Genomic DNA, 19,149 nt, shown 5'->3' with positions numbered 1-19,149 from the left:
TGCTGGCTGTATTGTATTGTGTTGTGTTGTGGCTTTGCTGGCTGTATTGTGTTGTATTGTGTTGTATTCTATTGTATTGTGTTGTGTTGTGGCTTTGCTGGCTGTATTGTATTGTATTGTGTTGTGTTGTGGCTTTGCTGGCTGTATTGTGTTGTGTTGTGGCTTTGCTGGCTGTATTGTGTTGTATTGTATTGTGTTGTGTTGTGGCTTTGCTGGCTGTATTGTATTGTATTGTGTTGTGTTGTGGCTTTGCTGGCTGTATTGTATTGTATTGTATTGTGTTGTGGCTTTGCGGGCTGTATTGTATTGTGTTGTGGCTTTGCTGGCTGTATTGTATTGTATTGTGTTGTGGCTTTGCTGGCTGTATTGTATTGTGTTGTGGCTTTGCTGGCTGTATTGTATTGTATTGTATTGTGTTGTGGTGTGGCTTTGCTGGCTGTATTGTGTTGTATTGTATTGTATTGTGTTGTGTTGTGGCTTTGCTGGCTGTATTGTATTGTGTTGTGTTGTGGCTTTGCTGGCTGCATCCCACTTGGATTTAATGCTAAAATTATCACTGGATCCAACATCCTCAATCCCTCTGTTCTACCCAGTTACTCCCATCAGGGATTACATGGAAACATTACCATCAAACCAGAACAGATCAACTTCTCTGTTTACTAGGTTCCCTTCCTGAGGAAAAGAAAGTTAAATATTATGTTCATAATTGACATGGCTGTGGAGTCAGCCTCTAATACTGCCAATATAAAGAACGTCCCTGCGTTCTCCTTTCTCCCACTCTGTCCCAAACACCATCACTGCAGGGAATCAGTGTCCCAAACACCATCACTGCAGGGAATCAGTGTCCCAAACACCATCACTGCAGAGAATCAGTGTCCCAAACACCATCACTGCAGAGAATCAGTGTCCCAAACACCATCACTGCAGAGAATCAGTGTCCCAAACACCATCACTGCAGAGAATCAGTGTCCCAAACACCATCACTGCAGAGAATCAGTGTCCCAAACACCATCACTGCAGAGAATCAGTGTCCCAAACACCATCACTGCAGGGAATCAGTGTCCCAAACACCATCACTGCAGGAAATCAGTGTCCCAAACACCATCACTGCAGAGAATCAGTGTCCCAAACACCATCACTGCAGGGAATCAGTGTCCCAAACACCATCACTGTAGAGAATCAGTGTCCCAAACACCATCACTGCAGAGAATCAGTGTCCCAAACACCATCACTGCAGGGAATCACTGTCCCAAACACCATCACTGCAGGGAATCACTGTCCCAAACACCATCACTGCAGGGAATCACTGTCCCAAACACAATCACTGCAGGGAATCCGTGTCCCAAACACCATCACTGCAGGGAATCAGTGTCCCAAACACCATCACCGCAGGGAATCAGTGTCCCAAACACCATCACTGCAGAGAATCAGTGTCCCAAACACCATCACTGCAGAGAATCAGTGTCCCAAACACAATCACTGCAGGGAATCAGTGTCCCAAACACCATCACTGCAGAGAATCAGTGTCCCAAACACCATCACTGCAGAGAATCAGTGTCCCAAACACCATCACTGCAGAGAATCAGTGTCCCAAACACCATCACTGCAGAGAATCAGTGTCCCAAACACCATCACTGCAGAGAATCAGTGTCCCAAACACCATCACTGCAGAGAATCAGTGTCCCAAACACCATCACTGCAGAGAATCAGTGTCCAAACACCATCACTGCAGAGAATTAGTGTCCCAAACACCATCACTGCAGAGAATCAGTGTCCCAAACACCATCACTGCAGAGAATCAGTGTCCCAAACACCATCACTGCAGAGAATCAGTGTCCCAAACACCATCACTGCAGAGAATCAGTGTCCCAAACACCATCACTGCAGAGAATCAGTGTCCCAAACACCATCACTGCAGGGAATCAGTGTCCCAAACACCATCACTGCAGGTAATCAGTGTCCCAAACACCATCACTGCAGGGAATCAGTGTCCCAAACACCATCACTGCAGGGAATCAGTGTCCCAAACACCATCACTGCAGGGAATCAGTGTCCCAAACACCATCACTGCAGAGAATCAGTGTCCCAAACACCATCACTGCAGAGAATCAGTGTCCCAAACACCATCACTGCAGGGAATCAGTGTCCCAAACACCATCACTGCAGGGAATCAGTGTCCCAAACACCATCACTGCAGAGAATCAGTGTCCCAAACACCATCACTGCAGAGAATCAGTGTCCCAAACACCATCACTGCAGAGAATCAGTGTCCCAAACACCATCACTGCAGAGAATCAGTGTCCCAAACACCATCACTGCAGAGAATCAGTGTCCCAAACACCATCACTGCAGAGAATCAGTGTCCCAAACACCATCACTGTAGAGAATCAGTGTCCCAAACACCATCACTGCAGAGAATCAGTGTCCCAAACACCATCACTGCAGGGAATCAGTGTCCCAAACACCATCACTGCAGAGAATCAGTGTCCCAAACACCATCACTGCAGGGAATCAGTGTCCCAAACACCATCACTGCAGAGAATCAGTGTCCCAAACACCATCACTGCAGAGAATCAGTGTCCCAAACACCATCACTGCAGAGAATCAGTGTCCCAAACACCATCACTGCAGAGAATCAGTGTCCCAAACACCATCACTGCAGAGAATCAGTGTCCCAAACACCATCACTGCAGAGAATCAGTGTCCCAAACACCATCACTGCAGGGAATCAGTGTCCCAAACACCATCACTGCAGGGAATCAGTGTTCCAAAACAACTAGGCAAACGGAAGCCCCCATCTCCCCAGTCTCCCTCCACCTATCCCCTCTTTAAAGCTCCTAGTCTGTTTTTTAAAATCTGGGACTGTGAAGTTTTGAAAGATGAGTCACAAAAGGATACAAAGAAATCTATTTTCCTCCCTTTCAGGAAGTGAAGTATATGAGAAGGTATTTGGGAGCGAGCAGTGTCCCTGCTACTCTCTTCAACAACAAAAACCAAACCTGGCTAACATAACATGAAGACATTTGGAATACAGTATTTTCAAAGCACCAGCAATGCCTTGGGCAGTAGGCATGATTCCAGCTGGAGCTACTGTGAGTGTTCAGGTGGTACTAACTAGTTACAGTGAGTTTACAGGTACTGCTAACTAGCTACAGTGAGTTTACAGGTGCTGTTAACTAGTTACAGTAAGTTTACAGCTGGTACTAACTAGTTACAGTGAGTTTACATGTGCTGTTAACTAGCTACAGTGAGTTTACAGGTGGTGCTAACTAGCTACAGTGAGTTTACAGGTGCTGCTAACTAGCTACAGTGAGTTTACAGGTGCTGTTAACTAGTTACAGTGAGTTTACGGGTGCTGCTAACTAGCTACAGTGAGTTTACAGGTGGTACTAACTAGCTACAGTGAGTTTACAGGTGCTGCTAACTAGCTACAGTGAAGTTACAGGTGCTGTTAACTAGCTACAGTGAGTTTACAGGTGCTGCTAACTAGTTACAGTGAGTTTACAGGTGCTGCTAACTAGCTACAGTGAGTTTACAGGTGGTACTAACTAGCTACAGTGAGTTTACAGGGGCTGCTAACTAGTTACAGTGAGTTTACAGGTGGTACTAACTAGTTACAGTGAGTTTACAGGTACTGCTAACTAGCTACAGTGAGTTTACAGGTGCTGTTAACTAGTTACAGTAAGTTTACAGCTGGTACTAACTAGTTACAGTGAGTTTACATGTGCTGTTAACTAGCTACAGTGAGTTTACAGGTGGTACTAACTAGCTACAGTAAGTTTACAGGTGGTACTAACTAGCTACAGTGAGTTTACAGGTGATGTTAACTAGCTACAGTGAGTTTACAGGTGATGTTAACTAGCTACAGTGAGTTTACAGGTGCTGTTAACTAGTTACAGTGAGTTTACAGGTGGTGCTAACTAGCTACAGTGAGTTTACAGGTGCTGTTAACTAGCTACAGTGAGTTTACAGGTGCTGTTAACTAGCTACAGTGAGTTTACAGGTGGTACTAACTAGCTACAGTGAGTTTACAGGTGCTGTTAACTAGCTACAGTGAAGTTACAGGTGCTGCTAACTAGCTACAGTGAGTGTACAGGTGGTACTAACGAGCTACAGGAAGTTTACAGGTGCTGCTAACTAGCTACATGGAAGTTACAGGTGCTGCTAACTAGCTACAGTGAGTTTACAGGTGGTACTAACTAGCTACAGTGAGTTTACAGGTGGTACTAACTAGCTACAGTCAGTTTACAGGTGCTGCTAACTAGCTACAGTCAGTTTACAGGTGGTACTAACTAGCTACGGTGAGTTTACAGGTGGTACTAACTAGCTACAGTGAGTTTACAGGTGCTGCTAATGAGCTACAGTGAGTTTACAGGTGGTACTAACTAGCTACAGTGAGTGTACAGGTGGTACTAACTAGCTACAGTGAGTTTACAGGTGCTGCTAACTAGCTACAGTGAGTTTACAGGTGCTGCTAACTAGTTACAGTGAGTTTACAGGTGCTGCTAACTAGCTACAGTGAGTTTACAGGTGGTACTAACTAGCTACAGTGAGTTTACAGGGGCTGCTAACTAGCTACAGTGAGTTTACAGGTGGTACTAACTAGCTACAGTGAGTTTACAGGGGCTGCTAACTAGCTACAGTGAGTTTACAGGTGGTACTAACTAGCTACAGTGAGTTTACAGGTGGTACTAACTAGCTACAGTGAAGTTACAGGTGCTACTAGATTCAACATGTTACTAGCGGCTGGGTCTTTGGCCTCACTGAGTGCTTTGCTAACTTAACATGAAGAGACTCAAGACTACCCTATATCCAAAATATATTTATCTCCTGGGCATCATTACAGCTAGAGTCAGACATATGCAGTGTTGGTTACTAGCAGTGACAAGTAGTACACAGTGTTACTAGCAGTGACAAGTAGTACACAGTGTTACTAGCAGTGACAAGTAGTGCACAGTGTTACTAGCAGTGACAAGTAGTACACAGTGTTACTAGCAGTGACAAGTAGTACACAGTGTTACTAGCAGTGACAAGTAGTACAGTGTTACTAGCAGTGACAAGTAGTACACAGTGTTACTAGCAGTGACAAGTAGTACACAGTGTTACTAGCAGTGACAAGTAGTACACAGTGTTACTAGCAGTGACAAGTAGTACACAGTGTTACTAGCAGTGACAAGTAGTACACAGTGTTACTAGCAGTGACAAGTAGTACACAGTGTTGGTGTTACTAGCAGTGACAAGTAGTACACAGTGTTACTAGCAGTGACAAGTAGTACACAGTGTTGGTGTTACTAGCAGTGACAAGTAGTACACAGTGTTACTAGCAGTGACAAGTAGTACACAGTGTTGGTGTTACTAGCAGTGACAAGTAGTACACAGTGTTACTAGCAGTGACAAGTAGTACACAGTGTTACTAGCAGTGACAAGTAGTACACAGTGTTACTAGCAGTGACAAGTAGTACACAGTGTTACTAGCAGTGACAAGTAGTACACAGTGTTACTAGCAGTGACAAGTAGTACACAGTGTTGGTGTTACTAGCAGTGACAAGTAGTACACAGTGTTACTAGCAGTGACAAGTAGTACACAGTGTTACTAGCAGTGACAAGTAGTACACAGTGTTACTAGCAGTGACAAGTAGTACACAGTGTTGGTGTTACTAGCAGTGACAAGTAGTACACAGTGTTACTAGCAGTGACAAGTAGTACACAGTGTTGGTGTTACTAGCAGTGACAAGTAGTACACAGTGTTGGTGTTACTAGCAGTGACAAGTAGTACACAGTGTTGGTGTTACTAGCAGTGACAAGTAGTACACAGTGTTACTAGCAGTGACAAGTAGTACACAGTGTTACTAGCAGTGACAAGTAGTACACAGTGTTGGTGTTACTAGCAGTGACAAGTAGTACACAGTGTTGGTGTTACTAGCAGTGACAAGTAGTACACAGTGTTACTAGCAGTGACAAGTAGTACACAGTGTTACTAGCAGTGACAAGTAGTACACAGTGTTGGTGTTACTAGCAGTGACAAGTAGTACACAGTGTTACTAGCAGTGACAAGTAGTACACAGTGTTACTAGCAGTGACAAGTAGTACACAGTGTTGGTGTTACTAGCAGTGACAAGTAGTACACAGTGTTACTAGCAGTGACAAGTAGTACACAGTGTTGGTGTTACTAGCAGTGACAAGTAGTACACAGTGTTGGTGTTACTAGCAGTGACAAGTAGTACACAGTGTTACTAGCAGTGACAAGTAGTACACAGTGTTGGTGTTACTAGCAGTGACAAGTAGTACACAGTGTTACTAGCAGTGACAAGTAGTACACAGTGTTACTAGCAGTGACAAGTAGTACACAGTGTTGGTGTTACTAGCAGTGACAAGTAGTACACAGTGTTGGTGTTACTAGCAGTGACAAGTAGTACACAGTGTTGGTGTTACTAGCAGTGACAAGTAGTACACAGTGTTACTAGCAGTGACAAGTAGTACACAGTGTTACTAGCAGTGACAAGTAGTACACAGTGTTGGTGTTACTAGCAGTGACAAGTAGTACACAGTGTTACTAGCAGTGACAAGTAGTACACAGTGTTACTAGCAGTGACAAGTAGTACACAGTGTTGGTGTTACTAGCAGTGACAAGTAGTACACAGTGTTGGTGTTACTAGCAGTGACAAGTAGTACACAGTGTTACTAGCAGCAACAAGTAGTACACAGTGTTACTAGCAGTGACAAGTAGTACACAGTGTTGGTTACTAGCAGCAACAAGTAGTACACAGTGTTGGTGTTACTAGCAGTGACAAGTAGTACACAGTGTTACTAGCAGTGACAAGCAGTACACAGTGTGTTACTAGCAGTGACAAGTAGTACACAGTGTTGGTGTTACTAGCAGTGACAAGTAGTACACAGTGTTACTAGTAGTGACAAGTAGTACACAGTGTTACTAGCAGTGACAAGTAGTACACAGTGTTGGTGTTACTAGCAGTGACAAGTAGTACACAGTGTTGGTTACTAGCAGTGACAAGTAGTACACAGTGTTACTAGCAGTGACAAGTAGTACACAGTGTTACTAGCAGTGACAAGTAGTACACAGTGTTACTAGCAGTGACAAGTAGTACACAGTGTTACTAGCAGTGACAAGTAGTACACAGTGTTGGTGTTACTAGCGGTGACAAGTAGTACACAGTGTTACTAGCAGTGACAAGTAGTACACAGTGTTACTAGCAGTGACAAGTAGTACACAGTGTTGGTGTTACTAGCGGCGACAAGTAGTACACAGTGTTGGTTACTAGCAGTGACAAGTAGTACACAGTGTTACTAGCAGTGACAAGTAGTACACAGTGTTGGTGTTACTAGCAGTGACAAGTAGTACACAGTGTTGGTGTTACTAGCAGTGACAAGTAGTACACAGTGTTGGTTACTAGCAGTGACAAGTAGTACACAGTGTTACTAGCAGTGACAAGTAGTACACAGTGTTGGTGTTACTAGCAGCAACAAGTAGTACACAGTGTTGGTGTTACTAGCAGTGACAAGTAGTACACAGTGTTGGTTACTAGCAGTGACAAGTAGTACACAGTGTTGGTGTTACTAGCAGTGACAAGTAGTACACAGTGTTGGTGTTACTAGCAGCAACAAGTAGTACACAGTGTTACTAGCAGTGACAAGTAGTACACAGTGTTGGTTACTAGCAGTGACAAGTAGTACACAGTGTTACTAGCAGTGACAAGTAGTACACAGTGTTGGTGTTACTAGCAGCAACAAGTAGTACACAGTGTTGGTTACTAGCAGTGACAAGTAGTACACAGTGTTGGTGTTACTAGCAGTGACAAGTAGTACACAGTGTTACTAGCAGTGACAAGTAGTACACAGTGTTGGTGTTACTAGCAGCAACAAGTAGTACACAGTGTTACTAGCAGTGACAAGTAGTACACAGTGTTGGTTACTAGCGGCGACAAGTAGTACACAGTGTTGGTTACTAGCAGTGACAAGTAGTACACAGTGTTACTAGCAGTGACAAGTAGTACACAGTGTTGGTGTTACTAGCAGTGACAAGTAGTACACAGTGTTGGTGTTACTAGCAGTGACAAGTAGTACACAGTGTTACTAGCAGTGACAAGTAGTACACAGTGTTGGTGTTACTAGCAGTGACAAGTAGTACACAGTGTTACTAGCAGTGACAAGTAGTACACAGTGTTACTAGCAGTGACAAGTAGTACACAGTGTTACTAGCAGTGACAAGTAGTACACAGTGTTGGTTACTAGCAGTGACAAGTAGTACACAGTGTTGGTTACTAGCAGTGACAAGTAGTACACAGTGTTGGTTACTAGCAGTGACAAGTAGTACACAGTGTTACTAGCAGTGACAAGTAGTACACAGTGTTACTAGCAGTGACAAGTAGTACACAGTGTTACTAGCAGTGACAAGTAGTACACAGTGTTGGTGTTACTAGCAGTGACAAGTAGTACACAGTGTTACTAGCAGTGACAAGTAGTACACAGTGTTACTAGCAGTGACAAGTAGTACACAGTGTTACTAGCAGTGACAAGTAGTACACAGTGTTGGTGTTACTAGCAGTGACAAGTAGTACACAGTGTTGGTGTTACTAGCAGTGACAAGTAGTACACAGTGTTACTAGCAGTGACAAGTAGTACACAGTGTTACTAGCAGTGTCAAGTAGTACACAGTGTTACTAGCAGTGACAAGTAGTACACAGTGTTACTAGCAGTGTCAAGTAGTACACAGTGTTACTAGCAGTGACAAGTAATACACAGTGTTGGTGTTACTAGCAGTGACAAGTAGTACACAGTGTTGGTTACTAGCAGTGACAAGTAGTACACAGTGTTACTAGCAGTGACAAGTAGTACACAGTGTTGGTTACTAGCAGTGACAAGTAGTACACAGTGTTGGTGTTACTAGCAGCGACAAGTAGTACACAGTGTTACTAGCAGTGACAAGTAATACACAGTGTTGGTTACTAGCAGTGACAAGTAGTACACAGTGTTGGTGTTACTAGCAGTGACAAGTAGTACACAGTGTTGGTGTTACTAGCAGTGACAAGTAGTACACAGTGTTGGTGTTACTAGCAGTGACAAGTAGTACACAGTGTTACTAGCAGTGACAAGTAGTACACAGTGTTGGTGTTACTAGCAGTGACAAGTAGTACACAGTGTTGGTGTTACTAGCAGTGACAAGTAGTACACAGTGTTGGTGTTACTAGCAGTGACAAGTAGTACACAGTGTTACTAGCAGTGACAAGTAGTACACAGTGTTGGTTACTAGCAGTGACAAGTAGTACACAGTGTTACTAGCAGTGACAAGTAGTACACAGTGTTGGTGTTACTAGCAGTGACAAGTAGTACACAGTGTTGGTGTTACTAGCAGTGACAAGTAGTACACAGTGTTACTAGCAGTGACAAGTAGTACACAGTGTTACTAGCAGTGACAAGTAGTACACAGTGTTGGTGTTACTAGCAGTGACAAGTAGTACACAGTGTTGGTGTTACTAGCAGTGACAAGTAGTACACAGTGTTGGTGTTACTAGCAGTGACAAGTAGTACACAGTGTTACTAGCAGTGACAAGTAGTACACAGTGTTACTAGCAGTGACAAGTAGTACACAGTGTTACTAGCAGTGACAAGTAGTACACAGTGTTGGTTACTAGCAGTGACAAGTAGTACACAGTGTTGGTTACTAGCAGTGACAAGTAGTACACAGTGTTGGTTACTAGCAGTGACAAGTAGTACACAGTGTTACTAGCAGTGACAAGTAGTACACAGTGTTGGTGTTACTAGCAGTGACAAGTAGTACACAGTGTTGGTGTTACTAGCAGTGACAAGTAGTACACAGTGTTGGTTACTAGCAGTGACAAGTAGTACACAAAATGCTCAGGCAGGACAGAAGTATGGTCCCTTTCACCCACCTGTCAATATAACACGATGCCATCCCTACTGCCTCTGATCTGGAGGACTCACTAAACAGAGAACATCCCTGGTCATCCCTACTGCCTCTGATCTGGAGGACTCACTAAACAGAGAACATCCCTGGTCATCCCTACTGCCTCTGATCTGGAGGACTCACTAAACAGAGAACATCCCTGGTCATCCCTGCTGCCTCTGATCTGGAGGACTCACTAAACAGAGAACATCCCTGGTCATCCCTACTGCCTCTGATCTGGAGGACTCACTAAACAGAGAACATCCCTGGTCATCCCTACTGCCTCTGATCTGGAGGACTCACTAAACAGAGAACATCCCTGGTCATCCCTACTGCCTCTGATCTGGAGGACTCACTAAACAGAGAACATCCCTGGTCATCCCTACTGCCTCTGATCTGGAGGTCTCACTAAACAGAGAACATCCCTGGTCATCCCTACTGCCTCTGATCTGGAGGTCTCACTAAACAGAGAACATCCCTGGTCATCCCTACTGCCTCTGATCTGGAGGACTCACTAAACAGAGAACATCCCTGGTCATCCCTACGGCCTCTGATCTGGCGGACTCACTAAACAGAGAACATCCCTGGTCCTCCCTACTGCCTCTGATCTGGAGGACTCACTAAACAGAGAACATCCCTGGTCCTCCCTACTGCCTCTGATCTGGCGGACTCACTAAACACAAATACTGTGTGTGTAAATTATGTTAGTGTTGGAGTGTGCCTGTGTGGTTTGCTAAATATTAGGAAATCCTGTAGGTTTTAACTCCAACCCTGTTCCTGGAGAGAGACCCTCCTGTAGGTTTTAACTCCAACCCTGTTCCTGGAGAGAGACCCTCCTGTAGGTTTTAACTCCAACCCTGTTCCTGTAGAGAGACCCCCCTGGAGGTTAAATCCAACCCTGTTCCTGGAGAGAGACCCTCCTGTAGGTTTTAACTCCAACCCTGTTCCAACCCTGTTCCTGGAGAGACCCTCCTGTAGGTTTTAACTCCAACCCTGTTCCTGGAGAGAGACCCTCCTGTAGGTTTTAACTCCAACCCTGTTCCTGGAGAGAGACCCTCCTGTAGGTTTTAACTCCAACCCTGTTCCTGGAGAGAGACCCTCCTGTAGGTTTTAACTCCAACCCTGTTCCTGGAGAGATACCCTCCTGTAGGTGTTAACTCCAACCCTAATCTAGCACATCTAGCTGGTTGATAAACTGCATCAGGTTAGTTACAACTGGGGTTGGAGTTCAAACCTACAGGAGGGTATCTCTCCAGGAACAGGGTTGGAGTTAAAGCAAAGGTAACTCTATAAAGCGAAGGTAGCTCTATAAAGCGAAGGTAACTCTATAAAGAGAAGGTAGCTCTTTAAAGCGAAGGTAACTCTATAAAGCGAAGGTAACTCTATAAAGCGAAGGTAACTCTATAAAGCGAAGGTAGCTCTATAAAGCGAAGGTAGCTCTATAAAGCGAAGGTAACTCTATAAAGCGAAGGTAACTCTATAAAGCGAAGGTAACTCTATAAAGCGAAGGTAGCTCTATAAAGCGAAGGTAGCTCTATTAAGCGAAGGTAACTCTATAAAGCGAAGGTAACTCTATAAAGCGAAGGTAACTCTATAAAGCGAAGGTAACTCTATAAAGCGAAGGTAACTCTATAAAGCGAAGGTAACTCTATAAAGCGAAGATAGCTCTATATTGTCCGTATCGTCGTTCAGCCACGAAACATAAGATGTTAGTTTTTAATGTCCCATTGGTAGGATGATCTTAAATTGTAGATCATCAATTTTATTTTCCAATGATTGCACGTTAGCTAGAAGAAGGGATGGCAGTGGGAGTTTACTCGCTCGCCTGTGGATTCTCAGAAGGAGCCCCGATCCGCGGCCCCTTTTCCTGCGTCTTGTGTTCACGCAAAAGGCGTGGATCTGGGCCTGTTTCAGTGAAAGCAGGATATCCTTCTCGTCGGACTCGTTAAAAGGAAAAGGTTTCTTCCAGTCCGCGGTGAGTAACCTCTGTTCTGATGTCCAGAAGCTCTTTTCGGTCATAAGAGACGGTAGCAGCAACATTATGTATAACATTTGTATTAAAAAAATATATGTTACACAAAACGCACAAAAACAAACAAAATAGCACAATTGGTTGGTAGAATGTAAAACATCAGTCATGTTCTTCGGCGGCTTCTTAGAGCCCTGATATTGGGAATATGGTGACATTTGGGATCCTATAGTGTTCAGGTGTTAGAAAAGGCAACAGAGGTCAGATGGTAATGGTGTGGAGGCCTTTGCTCTCACCTTGAGGACTAGACATTTCTCTGTGGGGTTAGGGCCCGGACTCTGTGGGGTTAGGGCCCGGACTCTGTGGGGTTAGGGCCCGGACTCTGTGGGGTTAGGGCCCGGACTCTGTGGGGATAGGGCCCGGACTCTGTGGGGATAGGGCCCGGACTCTGTGGGGATAGGGCCCGGACTCTGTGGGGATAGGGCCCGGACTCTGTGGGGTTAGGGCCTGGACTCTGTGGGGATAGGGCCTGGACTCTGTGGGGATAGGGCCTGGACTCTGTGGGGTTAGGGCCTGGACTCTGTGGGGTTAGGGCCTGGACTCTGTGGGGTTAGGGCCTGGACTCTGTGGGGTTAGGGCCTGGACTCTGTGGGGTTAGGGCCTGGACTCTGTGGGGTTAGGGCCTGGACTCTGTGGGGATAGGGCCTGGACTCTGTGGGGATAGGGCCTGGACTCTGTGGGGTTAGGGCCTGGACTCTGTGGGGTTAGGGCCTGGACTCTGTGGGGTTAGGGCCCGGACTCTGTGGGGTTAGGGCCTGGACTCTGTGGGGTTAGGGCCCGGACTCTGTGGGGATAGGGCCCGGACTCTGTGGGGATAGGGCCCGGACTCTGTGGGGATAGGGCCTGGACTCTGTGGGGATAGGGCCTGGACTCTGTGGGGATAGGGCCTGGACTCTGTGGGGATAGGGCCTGGACTCTGTGGGGATAGGGCCTGGACTCTGTGGGGATAGGGCCTGGACTCTGTGGGGATAGGGCCTGGACTCTGTGGGGATAGGGCCTGGACTCTGTGGGGATAGGGCCTGGACTCTGTGGGGATAGGGCCTGGACTCTGTGGGGATAGGGCCTGGACTCTGTGGGGATAGGGCCTGGACTCTGTGGGGATAGGGCCTGGACTCTGTGGGGACTCTGTGGGGATAGGGCCTGGACTCTGTGGGGATAGGGCCTGGACTCTGTGGGGATAGGGCCTGGACTCTGTGGGGATAGGGCCTGGACTCTGTGGGGATAGGGCCTGGACTCTGTGGGGATAGGGCCTGGACTCTGTGGGGATAGGGCCTGGACTCTGTGGGGATAGGGCCTGCCTGGGGGATAGGGCTCTCTGTGGGGATAGGGCCTGGACTCTGTGGGGATAGGGCCTGGACTCTGTGGGGATAGGGCCTGGACTCTGTGGGGATAGGGCCTGGACTCTGTGGGGATAGGGCCTGGACTCTGTGGGGATAGGGCCTGGACTCTGTGGGGATAGGGCCTGGACTCTGTGGGGATAGGGCCTGGACTCTGTGGGGTTAGGGCCTGGACTCTGTGGGGTTAGGGCCTGGACTCTGTGGGGATAGGGCCTGGACTCTGTGGGGATAGGGCCTGGACTCTGTGGGGATAGGGCCTGGACTCTGTGGGGATAGGGCCTGGACTCTGTGGGGATAGGGCCTGGACTCTGTGGGGATAGGGCCTGGACTCTGTGGGGATAGGGCCTGGACTCTGTGGGGATAGGGCCTGGACTCTGTGGGGATAGGGCCTGGACTCTGTGGGGATAGGGCCTGGACTCTGTGGGGATAGGGCCTGGACTCTGTGGGGATAGGGCCTGGACTCTGTGGGGATAGGGCCTGGACTCTGTGGGGATAGGGCCTGGACTCTGTGGGGATAGGGCCTGGACTCTGTGGGGATAGGGCCTGGACTCTGTGGGGATAGGGCCTGGACTCTGTGGGGATAGGGCCTGGACTCTGTGGGGATAGGGCCTGGACTCTGTGGGGATAGGGCCTGGACTCTGTGGGGATAGGGCCTGGACTCTGTGGGGATAGGGCCTGGACTCTGTGGGGATAGGGCCTGGACTCTGTGGGGATAGGGCCTGGACTCTGTGGGGATAGGGCCTGGACTCTGTGGGGATAGGGCCTGGACTCTGTGGGGATAGGGCCTGGACTCTGTGGGGATAGGGCCTGGACTCTGTGGGGATAGGGCCTGGACTCTGTGGGGATAGGGCCTGGACTCTGTGGGGATAGGGCCTGGACTCTGTGGGGATAGGGCCTGGACTCTGTGGGGATAGGGCCTGGACTCTGTGGGGATAGGGCCTGGACTCTGTGGGGATAGGGCCTGGACTCTGTGGGGATAGGGCCCGGACTCTGTGGGGATAGGGCCTGGACTCTGTGGGGATAGGGCCTGGACTCTGTGGGGATAGGGCCTGGACTCTGTGGGGATAGGGCCTGGACTCTGTGGGGATAGGGCCTGGACTCTGTGGGGATAGGGCCTGGACTCTGTGGGGATAGGGCCTGGACTCTGTGGGGATAGGGCCTGGACTCTGTGGGGATAGGGCCTGGACTCTGTGGGGATAGGGATAGGGGGCCTGGACTCTGTGGGGATAGGGCCTGGACTCTGTGGGGATAGGGCCCGGACTCTGTGGGGATAGGGCCTGGACTCTGTGGGGATAGGGCCTGGACTCTGTGGGGATAGGGCCTGGACTCTGTGGGGTTAGGGCCTGGACTCTGTGGGGTTAGGGCCTGGACTCTGTGGGGATAGGGCCTGGACTCTGTGGGGATAGGGCCCGGACTCTGTGGGGATAGGGCCCGGACTCTGTGGGGATAGGGCCCGGACTCTGTGGGGATAGGGCCTGGACTCTGTGGGGATAGGGCCTGGACTCTGTGGGGTTAGGGCCTGGACTCTGTGGGGTTAGGGCCTGGACTCTGTGGGGTTAGGTGGTAGTTAATGTGGTTCAAGCTGGGATGTTGTTCTCACCTTGAGGGCCAGGCAGTAGTCTGTGGGGGCCTTGTACTTGCTGCGGTAGTCCTGTCCGTAGTACACATTAACATGATCCAGCTGCAGGAAACACACCAGATCTCTGGAAGCCTGCCAGCCAGAGAGGAGGAAGGAGAGGAGGAAGGAAGAAATTAAGGATTTAGAGTTGACCGTCATGTGTTTCACTTCACTGCACCACTGAGTGGCACTAGGGCTGTTGTGGTGACCATACTGAGGAGGGAAGAAATGAAGGATCTAGAGATGACCGTCATGTGTTTCACTTCACTGCACCATCCACTGAGTGGCACTAGGGCTGTTGTGGTGACCATACTGCCACACTGGCAGTATTAGTAACAATTCCACGTGACCTTGAGTCATAGTAATCTCCTAATGGCCTGGTACTCAGGGCTCTATTGCCCCTAATGGCCTGGTACTCAGGGCTCTATTGCCCCTCCATCAGGTCCTAATGGCCTGGTACTCAGGGCTCTATTGCCCCTCCATCAGGTCCTAATGGCCTGGTACTCAGGGCTCTATTGTCCCTCCATCAGGTCCTAATGGCCTGGTACTCAGGGCTCTATTGTCACTCCATCAGGTCCTAATGGCCTGGTACTCAGGTCTCTGTTGTCTCTCCATCAGGTACTAACTGCCTGGTACTCAGGTCTCTGTTGTCCCTCCATCAGGTACTAACTGCCTGGTACTCAGGGCTCTATTGTCCTTCCATCAGATCCTAATGGCCTGGTACTCAGGGCTCTATTGTCACTCCATCAGGTCCTAATGGCCTGGTACTCAGGGCTCTATTGTCCCTCCATCAGGTCCTAATGGCCTGGTACTCAGGGCTCGATTGTCCCTCCATCAGATCCTAATGGCCTGGTACTCAGGTCTCTATTGTCCCTCCATCAGGTCCTAATGGCCTGGTACTCAGGTCTCTATTGTCACTCCATCAGGTCCTAATGGCCTGGTACTCAGGGCTCTATTGTCCCTCCATCAGGTCCTAATGGTGTGGTACTCAGGGCTCTATTGTCACTCCATCAGGTCCTAATGGCCTGGTACTCAGGGCTCTATTGTCCCTCCATCAGGTCCTAATGGCCTGGTACTCAGGGCTCTATTGTCACTCCATCAGGTCCTAATGGCCTGGTACTCAGGGCTCTATTGTCCCTCCATCAGGTCCTAATGGCCTGGTACTCAGGGCTCTATTGTCACTCCATCAGGTCCTAATGGCCTGGTACTCAGGGCTCTATTGTCACTCCATCAGGTCCTAATGGCCTGGTACTCAGGGCTCTATTGTCACTCCATCAGGTCCTAATGGCCTGGTACTCAGGGCTCTATTGTCACTCCATCAGGTCCTAATGGCCTGGTACTCAGGGCTCTATTGTCCCTCCATCAGGTCCTAATGGCCTGGTACTCAGGGCTCTATTGTCACTCCATCAGGTCCTAATGGCCTGGTACTCAGGGCTCTATTGTCCCTCCATCAGGTCCTAATGGCCTGGTACTCAGGGCTCTATTGTCCCTCCATCAGGTCCTAATGGCCTGGTACTCAGGGCTCTATTGTCCCTCCATCAGGTCCTAATGGCCTGGTACTCAGGGCTCTATTGTCACTCCATCAGGTCCTAATGGCCTGGTACTCAGGGCTCTATTGTCCCTCCATCAGGTCCTAATGGCCTGGTACTCAGGGCTCTATTGTCACTCCATCAGGTCCTAATGGCCTGGTACTCAGGGCTCTATTGTCACTCCATCAGGTCCTAATGGCCTGGTACTCAGGGCTCTATTGTCCCTCCATCAGGTCCTAATGGCCTGGTACTCAGGGCTCTATTGTCACTCCATCAGGTCCTAATGGCCTGGTACTCAGGGCTCTATTGTCCCTCCATCAGGTCCTAATGGCCTGGTACTCAGGGCTCTATTGTCACTCCATCAGGTCCTAATGGCCTGGTACTCAGGGCTCTATTGTCCCTCCATCAGGTCCTAATGGCGTGGTACTCAGGGCTCTATTGTCACTCCATCAGGTCCTAATGGCCTGGTACTCAGGTCTCTATTGTCCCTCCACCAGGTCCTAATGGCCTGGTACTCAGGTCTCTATTGTCCCTCCATCAGGTCCCAATGGCCTGGTACTCAGGGCTCTATTGTCCCTCCATCAGGTCCTACTGGCCTGGTACTCAGGGCTCTATTGTCCCTCCACCAGGTCCTACTGGCCTGGTACTCAGGGCTCTATTGTCCCTCCATCAGGTCCTAATGGCCTGGTACTCAGGGCTCTATTGTCCCTCCATCAGGTCCTAATGGCCTGGTACTCAGGTCTCTATTGTCCCTCCATCAGGTCCTAATGGCCTGGTACTCAGGTCTCTATTGTCCTCCATCAGGTCCTAATGGCCTGGTACTCAGGGCTCTATTGTCCCTCCATCAGGTCCTAATGGCCTGGTACTCAGGGCTCTATTGTCCCTCCATCAGGTCCTAATGGCCTGGTACTCAGGGCTCGATTGTCCCTCCATCAGATCCTAATGGCCTGGTACTCAGGGCTCTATTGTCCCTCCATCAGGTCCTAATGGCCTGGTACTCAGGGCTCTATTGTCCCTCCATCAGGTCCTAATGGCCTGGTACTCAGGTCTCTATTGTCACTCCATCAGGTCCTAATGGCCTGGTACTCAGGGCTCTATTGTCCCTCCATCAGGTCCTAATGGCCTGGTACTCAGGGCTCTATTGTCACTCCATCAGGTCCTAATGGCCTGGTACTCAGGGCTCTATTGTCACTCCATCAGGTCCTAATGGCCTGGTACTCAGGGCTCTATTGTCCCTCCATCAGGTCCTAATGGCCTGGTACTCAGGGCTCTATTGTCACTCCATCAGGTCCTAATGGCCTGGTACTCAGGGCTCTATTGTCCCTCCATCAGGTCCTAATGGCCTGGTACTCAGGGCTCTATTGTCACTCCATCAGGTCCTAATGGCCTGGTACTCAGGGCTCTATTGTCACTCCATCAGGTCCTAATGGCCTGGTACTCAGGGCTCTATTGTCACTCCATCAGGTCCTAATGGCCTGGTACTCAGGTCTCTATTGTCCCTCCATCAGGTCCTAATGGCCTGGTACTCAGGTCTCTATTGTCCCTCCATCAGGTCCTAATGGCCTGGTACTCAGGGCTCTATTGTCCTTCCATCAGATCCTAATGGCCTGGTACTCAGGGCTCTATTGTCACTCCATCAGGTCCTAATGGCCTGGTACTCAGGGCTCTATTGTCCCTCCATCAGGTCCTAATGGCCTGGTACTCAGGGCTCGATTGTCCCTCCATCAGATCCTAATGGCCTGGTACTCAGGTCTCTATTGTCCCTCCATCAGGTCCTAATGGCCTGGTACTCAGGTCTCTATTGTCACTCCATCAGGTCCTAATGGCCTGGTACTCAGGGCTCTATTGTCCCTCCATCAGGTCCTAATGGCGTGGTACTCAGGGCTCTATTGTCACTCCATCAGGTCCTAATGGCCTGGTACTCAGGGCTCTATTGTCACTCCATCAGGTCCTAATGGCCTGGTACTCAGGGCTCTATTGTCACTCCATCAGGTCCTAATGGCCTGGTACTCAGGGCTCTATTGTCACTCCATCAGGTCCTAATGGCCTGGTACTCAGGGCTCTATTGTCACTCCACCTGTAATGATTAATTTGAGGAAAGAAGTTCAACAGCAGGTTTTAACAGTGTAAAACATGCTTGTTGTGGATGTTGTTTCAAAGCCTAAAAACAAACTGGACAGCCCTTTTCTAAAGGTGATGATTCATTCAAAACACCCATAAGCATGTTAGAGCTGATGCATAAGCTTAAAATGATTACAATTAAAATTATGTTTGTTCTGTTATACAATATGTAGCCTAAGCATAGCAGAAAAACATCAAATAAAACCTAATTTAAGATGTCTTTGGTACATAATTGGAATAGCATATACAATAAAATTAAACTGATTCTAGTAATGGCCTTTTGAGTTTGGATGTTATTAGTATTCATGCTGGATGGACTGGGTTACCTTACGCTCCAAAACATCTATCCATGAGGAGAGAACGTACAGGCCTAGGAGATGCTGTTGGTTCGTTGACTGAGCAGGGCGGCTTACAATTAGCCTAGAATTAGTGAATTTGTATCGGGGGAAAATATTTCATTTTTATCTTGAGGAGCATGCATTTTTTTTAATTTTTTTTATAAAATCATAATTAATTGGGTGACACATTACCTTTAATTATACTGAATATCCCATGCGTTTCCATCTCCCCTCTCTCCTGTATACCTTTCTAGA

General features: G+C 48.2%; 1 protein-coding gene across 1 annotated transcript in view; it reads right to left on the bottom strand.

Annotated features, from left to right (window-relative positions):
- Positions 1-19,149, bottom strand: part of LOC118380362 (ras-associated and pleckstrin homology domains-containing protein 1-like) — a 218,551-nt gene that overhangs the window by 38,322 nt on the left and 161,080 nt on the right. Inside the window, 1 exon segment of the mRNA XM_052511230.1 lies at positions 14,889-14,999. Within this exon segment, the coding sequence (XP_052367190.1) occupies positions 14,889-14,999 (111 nt within the window).

Source organism: Oncorhynchus keta, unplaced genomic scaffold (genome assembly GCF_023373465.1).
Source record: "Oncorhynchus keta strain PuntledgeMale-10-30-2019 unplaced genomic scaffold, Oket_V2 Un_contig_650_pilon_pilon, whole genome shotgun sequence".
Taxonomy (NCBI): domain Eukaryota; kingdom Metazoa; phylum Chordata; class Actinopteri; order Salmoniformes; family Salmonidae; genus Oncorhynchus; species Oncorhynchus keta.
Note: the sequence above shows the minus strand (reverse complement) of the source record. Positions and strands in the feature narration are given on the sequence as shown.